The 11,777-nt window shown below is 33.3% G+C and overlaps 1 protein-coding gene across 1 annotated transcript; it reads right to left on the bottom strand.

Moving 5' to 3' along the window:
- Positions 1–951: 951 nt before the first annotated feature.
- Positions 952–10,480, bottom strand: LOC147382056 (uncharacterized). Its single transcript, XM_086429604.1, has 3 exons — positions 9,870–10,480; positions 1,404–1,730; positions 952–1,254 (listed from the first exon to the last, which is right to left on the bottom strand). The coding sequence occupies exons 1-3, from the start codon at positions 10,113–10,115 to the stop codon at positions 1,144–1,146; spliced, it is 684 nt and encodes a 227-aa protein (XP_086285730.1). The 5' UTR covers positions 10,116–10,480; the 3' UTR covers positions 952–1,143.
- Positions 10,481–11,777: the final 1,297 nt, after the last annotated feature.

Below are 11,777 nucleotides of genomic sequence, written 5' to 3'. Positions count from 1 at the left end.
CACAATGAGATATCTCTAATTTTCATCAAAATCTAGAAGGATATCTCAATATTACCCTTGTAGCTCCTTGGGTCCAAGGCTCCTTGGTATGTTTCAAGTTTTCTTTTCCTCCCTTAAAAGCATTCAAAATGGGTTTTTATTTATTTATTTTTCTTTTATTTATTTATTTTATTTTATTTTTTAATTTTTTTTTTAAAGTTGTATAGTCATAATAAACTAGAGTTTCATCTTTTGAATTTAAAGGGTAAAAGTGGAAAGACAAAAATTGGGAGTCTTGTCTGAAAATGAGGGGAGATTGGAGGGATATTATTGGAAAAGAGAAAAAATGCAAATGCAATATGTAAAGTTGAAGGGTATCATTAGAAATGGGGTACAAGAGAAAAGACAATAAAATTAGAGATATTCTTGAAAAGAGAAATAAGAGAAAAGGCAATAAAATTGAAAATTGTCCTTAAGATATATTTCTTATTAGAATAAAGAGTAAGATAGGGGGACAACAGTCCTCTTCAGTTTTATAGATTTGTGGTCATATAACATTCCTAAATGAATAATACCCATAACAAGTAAATAAAACTCAACCTAGGATTTTGAGACCTATTATTTAAATATTTTATTTCTGAAATATATATATATATATATATATTTTTGGATATACATGTTAATCTTTTCAATTGTATTTCATGAGAGTCTTTGCAATCTCCTTCAATCCATGTCATCCTTCCACGTTCCTATTTTATTATCATCACCACAAAGAATAGTCGTAGGCATCTTCTCTTGGCATCATGTATAGCCAATCGAAGATTTTGACCTGTCAAATAATAGTGATGACGTCATATACCAGAGACTTATGATGAAGGTGAGCGCCATCATTCAACTTCATGAATGTTTTTAGGAACATACCAATAAGAAATTAATGAACCATCATAATCTGCTACCACATTGGCCTCAATGAATTAAGGTTAAGTTACTTAACAAAATACCACTAACGAATGCTAATTAATTGAATAATCATACATAAATAAAGTCCCAAAAAGTTACTCGATAAAATAAAATTAGGTATTTATATGTTGGTTATTGTTTGAAAATGGATTCAAGCCTTTATTCAACACCACCACACATGAAAAATCAAAGGATCACTCCACCTTAGTACTTGGGTTTCTTGTGAGGGTTGCTCACATTGGCTTCTGTAGTCCTCATCTTCATGATTCTTTTCTCTTCCTTCTTGTACCGAATCCCACAAGCATTGCATAGAGTCTAAAATTCAAGAACCAAAAAATAAAAAAAAGTTAAAAAGATATGCTAAGAATAAACTAGCAAGAAATTAAACCAAATAGTTTTATTAAATAGATGAAAATAAGGAAAATTGTAATCTCAATGTAATTTTTTTTGCAAGAATCTTATACCTTTGGACCATTGGGGCCGGTACGCCATAACGGAGTTGTGGTTGTCTTACACACATAGCAATTATGGATGGAATCAGTGGGAGGCTCTGGTTCTGCTCTCCTCTGAATGATGTTGTTTACCGGGACATTGTTTTGTGGTTTATAGAAACCTAGATATTGTCCATAGTTGTTACAAGGGTAGGAACTACTGGGAAATGCCATTGAGAGACCTCCATTGAATCCAAAACCACCCATGTTGTTGTCAGGGTTCATCATCCTTGTAATCCAAGGAAATCTAGTACTATAAGCAACATCTGTTCCATGTACCACTCCATAGTTGTTCACCATCTGTTAGAGAAGAATCAAACAATAAAGGTGTCAACTTACTACGTTGGTAAGGATTGAGTAGTTGATGATACCATGACATAGTTTTTAAATTCGCCTTCCCGTATAACTACAAATTGCTGATCTGTGTAGGTGCCACTTAGTTAAGTGGGGAAGGCTTGAGGAGAGTTGATCCCATGACCTAGGTTCAAATCCCGTTGAAACCATCTTCAATAAAAATTTGTAAAACCTTCCAAAAAAAAAATGCAAATTTGTTTGCTTAAATAAAAAGAACAACAATCAAATATGGTATCCCATTCCAATCTATAGGAAGTTAGGAGCTGTGTCTACGTTGTACAGTTTAATTGGATATTAAGACATATTGGCTGCTAACCAACACATCGGGCTGCTAAGTTGTTTTCTTTGGTTAGCAGCTAGCCCGATGTGTTTTAAACTCCAATTAAATTTGGCCAGGTAGGTCTCATTCTATCCATAGGAATGAGACACCTTACTGTATCGCAACTCATATAAAAAGTAGTTTAGACAGGTTTGAAACATATTTCTTTAAGCTAAATTAATATTATTTGTTCCAACCCATCCATTGGCTCCCTAATATTAGAAAATGAAGTGTAAGCTGAGAGGTATGCCCAATCCTCTCATTTTTTTTTACTAAGCAAGCAAGGGATAATCACCATGTGAAAACTGAAAATTTTGACACAAGAATTTGACGGGCAAAGCCCACAAATTTTAGAAACTGAAATTTGACAGCCCATGGCTGTTGAAATTTTGATATTCACCAATTCGACAGCTTAGAGCCATCAAATTTTTGCCATCCTCCATTAATTTGACGGTTTATGGCCGTTGAAAAAAATATTTGACAATGACAATTTTGACGCCTTGGTCTGTCGAATTTTATGAAATTCGACGGCCTTGGGCTGTCATACATAAGTTTTTTTTTTTTCACATTGTGAATATTGATATAAAAAAGTGTGAACCCGATTACAAAACTCTCAAAGATGGGAGACTGATTAGATCTCCACTAAAAGTTTTCCTAGCAATGAGAGGGAGATTTACAGAAGAATAAATAATAGAAGAAGTAGAATTCAAAGATCAGTAACACTGTTTCCTTCCCTAGAGACATGATGAATTTCCCATTGGAAAGGCTAAAGAAGCTGCCTTATTTCATACCATAAGTAGTCGAAAACCCATGGAACTTTTAGACCTTTGAAGATGTCAACAATGAATTTCAAATGTGATGATTATCAGTCTTTTACCCATCAGGGGCATCAAGAGAAGACGATAAAATAATGCTTTAAGCTCTGCAAAGTAATTTGTTCAAACTCTAATGAAAACACTACAGGAAATCGCCATTTCTAATATTTTCGTTGTTAGTGCATAAAGTAGGGATACTTTGGTACAATTAATGTTTTTTCAAAATATGTAATAAACATGGTTTATGTAATAAACATGCTTTGCATTAAATGCTTATGTAATAAACATGGTTTTAAATCTTAGTTTGATGTCTCATCTTGTAAATGGATGAGAATGAGTTATCTCAGACAAATAATTATATCCAATAGCATATATACAATTAATAAAGAGGAGGGGGGTTCCCTTCAACCCCAGCTTACCGATAAAAAAAAGTTATCTTGGACAAGTCTTCTTATTATCTCAGACGAGCTAATGTGAAGCTTGAGACACGATGCAAATTTGTTTCATTAGTGAATGATACTAAGATGGCTCAGGTGAGTCTTCTCAGCCTCGGACAAGATTTGAAACCATAATAAAAAAAGCAATATTTTATAAAAATAACATTTGTGTTGTTGATATTTACATAAATTTCATTCTATTGAAAGACAAAAATAATTGTACAAAGAATCAAAGTATCCATCTTCATGCACTATAAGACAAAATGCTAAATGTTATTTTTGTCCAAAATAAGTTCTTGAAGATGCTAGCATTTAAATGAACCACTGAACATTAGCATTCCATATATATAGCTAGAGATTGTGTTTTCTAACAAGTGCATGTTGTTTAGGTCAATAAATGAAAATAACAAAAGCCGTACATTAATAACTTTATAAAGTATTGGTATGTTGATATTGATAGAGATAAGGTGTATGCATTATAATAATGTGTATGAGATGCACTAGATCAATGCTATGATGCATCTCAACACATATCTTGCAAATCTTAGATTTGCATCAATTAGCATTAATTAGGTATATTATGTTGGGTTGATTGATTATATTTCCATATTCATGGATATTTTGAATCTATATAAACCATATGGGATATGTAATCACCATCTAAGAATTCTCAATAAAATCTAGAATCTTACATGGTATCAAAGCTCAAGCTCCATTGAGCACACATCGATCCTGGTGCAATGTTTTTCGGTGATGGCACCACCGCCATCGCCGAACCTAAATCTTTTTTTTTTTTCACTTTATTATTAGTATAGTTTTCTTCAATAAAGCCAACCACACCTCCTTCTACATCTCTAAAAATCTCTCATGTTCATACATTTTTCTCATATAATCTTTTTTTTTTCTTTATAAAAATCTTTCTAATGAGAGTTCTTTCATTTAAATCGTACAATCCTAATTTTTTTGCTCTTTGGAGGGATTATGACAGAGCTAGTCTCATAAGCCACTGGCTCCAATAGACTAAAAAAAATAGTAGGATACGACAGTGATGGACTTCACAGATATGCAATGACCATCATGAAACACAATTGGATTTTTTACAATCTAATAACATGTGACTTAATGAGATCAAGAGAGATTATTTGGATAAGCCAATAGCATATTCCTTCTTCAAAGGACTATGCAATTGCGAGAGGATTTAGAGAATTGGATGCAACATACTATGATACGTGAGATACATTGTATCATTATCAATGTATCTCATCTCAAAAGTAACGTACGTAGTGTTGGAGAATAATATATGTAGCAATATCAATTAAGTTATTTTACATTAAGAAGTTCTAATAAATGAAATATTTATGTTTAGCTAGTTTCCGTATCGTGGTTGATGTAATCCCAATAAATATCCTATCAGGGTTCATGTAATATTTATCCAAGATTTGTCAATAAAATTAAGTTTATACATGTTATCAGAGCTCAAGCTCCATTGAGCACATCGGTCTTGGTGGCCCGTTATTCGGCGATAGTGTCATTGTTATCGTCAAACCTAAGTCATTTTTCAGTATTTAGTTTTTTTTCCAATAAATATCCCACCTTTGTTTATGTTTCTATAAACCTCTCAACTTCACAAGTTAATGCCTCATGATCTCAATTTTTATTTTATTTGAAATCTCTTCAATGAGAGTTTTTGTATTTAAATTGTGATTATGGGAGAGATCATGATAAACCTAATCTAGTGGACCTCCGACTTCGACAGATTAAAACATGAGTGAGATGCAACACTGATGGACTTCATAGATAGACAGGTGACCATCAAGCATGATCGAATGTTTGTGGCTATCCCTCATCAAGTTCTTCATGAGATCAATGGCTAATATTTTATGTAATCAATTGCATAGTCTTTTTCTAAAGGATCGCGAAATTTCGGGAGGGTAATAGATATAAGGTGCATGCATTATAATAATATACATGAGATACAATATATCAATGCTAGGGGTGCAACTTGGTCTGGTTCAAAGCGAGAGCCAAACCAAATCGATAACTTAGGGGTGGTTTGGTTCGATTTAGAACAAGTCACGGTTTGATTCCAAGTTATGAAAATGGAGAACCGGTCAATTTGGTTTAGTTCTCGTATCAAGCTTGTATAGAATCAACCAAAACCGAGAACCGAATCCTTATGCAATAAAAAAATATATATGTATATAATAATTATTATGAATTATTTTAGGTGTAGGATATAGATTAATGATCTTTTATGGATAAATTAATGATTTTTTATAGATAAATTAGTGATTTATTGTATGAAATTTTATATTTATTCTATATTTATCATTTCATTTAAAAATGTTACTTACAATTTATAGAATATTGGCAACCCATAGAACCGAACCGAACCAATCGACTTTATTTTGGTTTGAGTTGGTTTGGTTCCAATGGAATTTGGTTCAGTTCTAGTTCTTATTTAGTGGAACCAATTATGTTGGTTCGATTCCAATTTGACCTCAAACCGAACAAATTGCACCCCTAATCAATGCTATGGTGTATCGCCTAACATATCTTTCAAATCTTAAATTTGCATAAATTAGGATTAATTAGGGATACTATATTGGGTTGATTGATTATGTTTCCATATTCATGGATATTTTGAATCTATATAAACCCTATGAGATATGTAATCAACATCCAAAAATTCTCAATAAAATTAGAATTCTAAAGGTACCATAAATTAAGTTCAAAATCCAACCTTGGTTACCAAATGGATTCTTACAAGTAATAGTTATGATGACAATTGTATGTTTATATTTTTACAGTCATTAATATTTTTTATGACAATTGTACTATGCCAATACATGGCGTTCAAGTAGATTGAATTTAGGGACCACTTATACTATCGTTAAGCACTTTAACAAACATAACACAACTTCGATCTTTATGACGACATTTCTTCTTCTTTTCTTTTTTTTTTTTTTTTTTTGATCAATCGACTATACAACATCTGGTACTATAAAATTTTTCATTATAAATTAAAATCCAGATCATTTATTGTAAGGAGACAAGTTGAATTGTTAACTCCCTTGGATTTACTAACTTTGTGCGTCCTCTCGAACTAATAACCTCATTTATTTTTCGTTATCATGACCATATCGTTCATCAAATATGTATGTGGTGTTAAGGTATCTGAAGGTGTGTTGTTTGCAGAAGGATTAGGAAAATTTAGAATTTTGAATCATAAAATTAAATCTATTTCGATTATATACTTTATAAGAGTAAAATCTTTTTGGTTTTTAGGGAAAATTAATGTAATAAACATTAACTTTAATGAGTAGATTCATTGGTAGAGAAAATCATTTAGAGTCAAACTATATAGAAAAATCTTGGAGTGACCTCAAGGTTGACCTCTATTCACACTTTTTTGACATGAAGTTGTGTATGGAATTATAAATGCTTTTCATTGAGATGGAAGTGAAAAAGGATGTTGTGTGCTCACTTCCACGTCAACAAAGTGTGAATTAACAACTTATGCTCCAAAAAAGTAATAATTACTATTTTTATTCAATAAAAACATCATAACATCATAACTAGATACAATCCATTTTGACATTTCTAATATCATTAGAAAATTTGATCTAAATTATATGAAAATTTGGAATATTTATTCGTGATGGTTATAATGTTAAAAAAGAGTGATTTTTGTTGACAATGATCTAATATCATGTCAAGCATGACAACTCATATGCTGTTGGACTTCCAACATACTTATGGGCTTCAAAAACAGGAGTACAAAATTTGATTTTATATAAGAAGGAAAGAAAGTGCTAGCCTATAAGGTGGCAAAGTCCACGAGTGATTATACCTCAAACAAGGGTTCAAAACCTTGGCCTCACTCTATAGAATGTATTTCATTGTTGTTGGTGAAGAGGACTAAAAGGTGTAAATGTGATGAACTAAAAATACAACAAAATTTCAAATTTATCATTCATTCATAATAGATTTCAATTTAATGAGCAACTAAAAGTCATATACATCAGCACTTCTATGACTAATGTGAATCGAGCTTCTTGTTTCAGACCTGAAATCTTCCAAAAAACAGATTTCAACCTAACCCACAGACTAAACATTCACTAATATCTACTCTAATGAATTAAAAGCAAATAAATGATCAATTGTGAAGCTTAGACTTGAAATCTGAAAAATCATATACTCAAATAAAGAAGAAAACACAACAAAACTAAAAAAAGAAGAAGCAAAAATAGAACATAATTTTCTGTGTTATGTATGCAATTAAACAAACCCTAGAAAGATATCATAACAACAAGAACAAACCCCTCTACCCTCAAAACGTAGCTAAATCAAACAAAATAAGAACCAAAAGCCCTAAATTTTTGTTGATCAGGTAGATGAATTACCTATACACGAGCTAAGATGAAAGAGAGATAGTTATTGAAATCAGGAAATTGACTATAGTGCTGAAGTTGCTGCCAAATCTGAGGTTTATCTGAATTGGGAGAAATCTATTGTTCGGAAAGATGGTTTTAGGTTAGGGTTTTGGGGAAATAGGTTAGGATTTTGCTACTACTGATTGAAGAGGTTGCTGATGCTGATGCGGCGTGAAGATGAAGATGAGCTGTTGTAATGTGACGAGGAGGAGGAGCTGCTACAATGTGACAATGAAGATGAGAAGTTGTTGCTACGGCATAATGACTAGGAAGAGGAGCTGCTGCAACTGATCGAAGATGTCAAAACCTTTAAGAAGGTTTTTTGTTTTGGTTTTAGGAACAAGTCGTGGACAGTGGTTGGAATACAAACATTGGGCAAGGGTATTTTCGTCATATGAACCGTAGTTTTGATGAGATTTAATGCTCCCCACAAACACACTTTTGAGAAGTAGTTGCAACAGTACATCGTGGGAAAAAACTAAATCGACTCCAAATTGAGAAATACTTCTTTCCGGGAGTAATTTTTCCAAACACTATTAAAATGCTTCTGGCTCCTCGCAGGAGCCAGAAGTACTTAGAAAAGTCAATCCATATGTGCCCTAACTATTTTTTTCACTAAGCAAGAAAGATTGTATTAAGTTAGATTAATGATTTTCTGACTCCCCCACATGGTATACTCAAAATACTCTCTTGACGTGGCATGTGCTAGAACCATAGATCTTTTTTTCCTTGTGATGCATAACTACACAATTTATGGAGATGTGCAAATGTGTATCCCAAGGCAAAAATCTGTGGTTCTTGCACATGCCACGTCAAGAGAGTATTTTGAGTATGCCACTTGGGAGAGTCAGATTATCACAATTCTTGAGTATAAAGTAGATAGTCGTGATAAAATGACTCGCCAGGTGGCATACTCAATCGACTCACTAACGTGACAACTTTGGAATCGTAGATCTTTTTGCCTTAGGATACACGATTGCACTTCCCCATGAAAAAGTCTATCTCAAGGGAGCCGTGTATCCCTAGGTGGAAAGATCTATGGTTTCCAAACTTGTCCACATTAGTGAGTTGATTAGTATGCCACTTGGCGATTCATTTTATCAAGACGGTAAAGTAGTGTATAGCAAGGGGAAGAACCTTCAGTTTACAACCCTAATTATCGGGGAGTGAAAGTCGATTACCCATATAACAGCTATTCGCAAACAATGGGAGGTTTACAATTTTATTGACGTTAGAGAGAATTGTGACTCGATTACAGCATTTGCAAGTGTGTTTGCAGCAGAATTTCCCTCTCTAAATGTATGCCGAACCTTCCATGTGAGACCTTTCAACACCTTTTCCAATTCGGAAGATCCAAGGCTCTAAATGCCAAGGGAGTTTAAAGCGGCCTTTGAGGCCATTTACTATTAGCAGTGAGTCAAGTTCTAGAAAATTCATATCTATATCTATAAATCGATATGATTTGTTTCGAATAAATGGACAAGTGAGATGTTGCATCTGAACTAGAACAAGTCTTTGAGTTAATATAGGAAGAGCTAAGAAGGGCAGATCGAGGAGAAGAAGGTAATGGTCTCGTCTGCCCCCCTCAATAAGTAGAAAATCCAATAGGCATCAAGAAGATTATCGTTTTGCCAACCATAATCTAGTTAAGTGATCATGTTTTATTTTTGGTGTGTATTTTGGAACTGTTTTAATCCCTTGTGGGAGCAATGCACAGTTTAAGAAGCTTATTTATTTTTAAATTAATTGTTATATTATCTTAGGGTGAAAAAAAAAAAAAGACATGCATCACCACCACCACCCAATCAAGTAGATGTTTAATGTTTGCCAATCAAAAGGATTTGCAACCTAATGAGGTAAATCCCCATCATCCATGATGGATTGCCGCTGCATGCAATGAATATTAAAGGATTGAAGAAATCCATCATCTGATCATGATTAGTCCATCTAACATGCACGATTGGACAATTGATCATATCCATCACACAAAATAAATGAAAATCTTTCCTAAAAGAGAAACCTTTGATCCTATCAAGATTTCCTTAAGAACCCAAAACCAGAAAACACGATTTAATTACCTGAGAAGAACGATTGTACATGTTTGAGGTTGGTATCACTGTTGTTGTGGGCATCTGATGATTGGTTGTTGGAACTTGTTCGGGTGGATTATAAGGTAAGCCGAGTTTTAGAGTACAATCAAGCTCACCATCATCTGGATTCTCTCCTGGAAATCGCTTTAGCTGCTGATGATCGTTGGATGCTTTCATCGCCTCGTTTGATCGAGTAGTATGGACGGTGATCTGACTGTTTCCTAGAAAGTCCATGGCTTTGGGGAGTACAGGATCATAAGAAAGTCTTTTAGAAGAGAAGGTAATATAGCTCAATTCTGTGGCCAAGCATAGAAGATATAAACAAGAAGAAGATTATTATGAAGGATGAACGTATGTAACGCCATTTAATCGATTAGAACGTCAGAAGTAACTGTTACTCTGACACAAGTTCCATTTGGACAAAAAATGGGGTAGAGAGACAGAGGTTGGTGAAGAAAGTGCTCCAAACCCTAATGAGAAACTACAGGGACACAACCATGCAGAGGTCCCCTGTGAGAGAGGTTGGTGAGTGACATACAACCAATAGAGTCATGCCACGTGTCGCATTGGAGCGGGTGATCCAACGGTGCTGTAATAAATGGCCCCACTCAATTCATCTCCCTCGATAATTTTTTTTTTTTCTTACCAATTTCAAAATATATATTTGATTTCCATTATGTTATTCTGTTTTAAGTTAAAAAAAAAAATTGTGTTTTTTTTTTTCACTTTTTTTTTTCGTTGGTTGTGTCGCCAGAGTTTGTTATGATCATAAGGCGTTTCTGTTCTTACTGCACTCGTTCTTCTTGTTCTCTGTACCAATGTTCCCCCTTAAATGCTTTATTTTCGATAATACCCTTAGATTTTATTTTATTGACTAATCACCCAATAATTTCATAACTTTAAAACGAGTCCAAGTCCAGTATGAGCTGTGCAAAGTCTCGCATGCTTGCCACGTCAGCTGAATTATTTAATATCTCCACCCTATGCTTTCGACGTACCCTCCACTTTTTAGAGAATTTCTTAGACACCCCCTGTTAAAATAAATGTTAATAAATGATAATTAATATTTATTTAAAATTGATTCAAATAAAATTAATTTGGTTTATTTTAAAAAATGATATTTTGAAAGTTACTTTATGGTTGATTTACTTTTTGTTAAAAGAAAAGTAAGTAATTTTTAAAAAGAGCATTTCTATTGGTTGATAACTTTTCACATGGATTGGAATTTGTAAAAGTTCTTTTGGCTCCTTTTTTCAAATTTTTATAAATCCCACATTGCTTTTTAAAATATTTTGGAGGGATTTCTAAACCTATAAATAAGAACCTATTCTCAACTCTTTCTTCATTCCAAAGACTCTCTCCTTGAGAGCTCCTAATGGCTTCAAGCTATATGGAAATTTAATAATTCTTTTTTATTTTATTTATATATATATATATAGATATAAAATAAGAAAGAAAGAAAGAAGAGAGAGAGAGAGAAAAATTAAATATTTAATAGGGCCGTCCAATTTTGGATAGGCACCAAGGCCAAACCGAAAGGTGTCGAAGTGGCTTAAGGGTGCTTAACGGATTCCTTGATCCGAATAGGTGCCTAGTGGTTCCAATGGGTTTCATACCTATTGAGATTCAAAAATCATTTACGAATGGGTGTGATTTTTTAAAATTGATATATATTTATGGAGATTAATTCTGTTATATAATATAACTAATTTTAAGAAAATTTCTAAAAAAAAGTGACATTCGTATATCCGAGATTCTGAGTGACAGATTTTCTCAAAATAGTGCAAATTTTGAGGAAATATACAGTTGTGTTAGAACTGGGCTCTGTTGTATCCTGAAGACAAGTTCGCCAGCAACCCATCTGCATCTTCGTGTTTAATCGGAGTGGGGGCGTCT

The sequence above is a fragment of the Akebia trifoliata genome, unplaced genomic scaffold (genome assembly GCF_017979445.1).
Source record: "Akebia trifoliata isolate Shusen 1 unplaced genomic scaffold, ASM1797944v1 Contig00071, whole genome shotgun sequence".
Lineage (NCBI taxonomy): Eukaryota > Viridiplantae > Streptophyta > Magnoliopsida > Ranunculales > Lardizabalaceae > Akebia > Akebia trifoliata.
The sequence above is the reverse complement of the archived record's forward strand: the minus strand, read 5'-3'. Positions and strand labels throughout refer to the sequence as shown.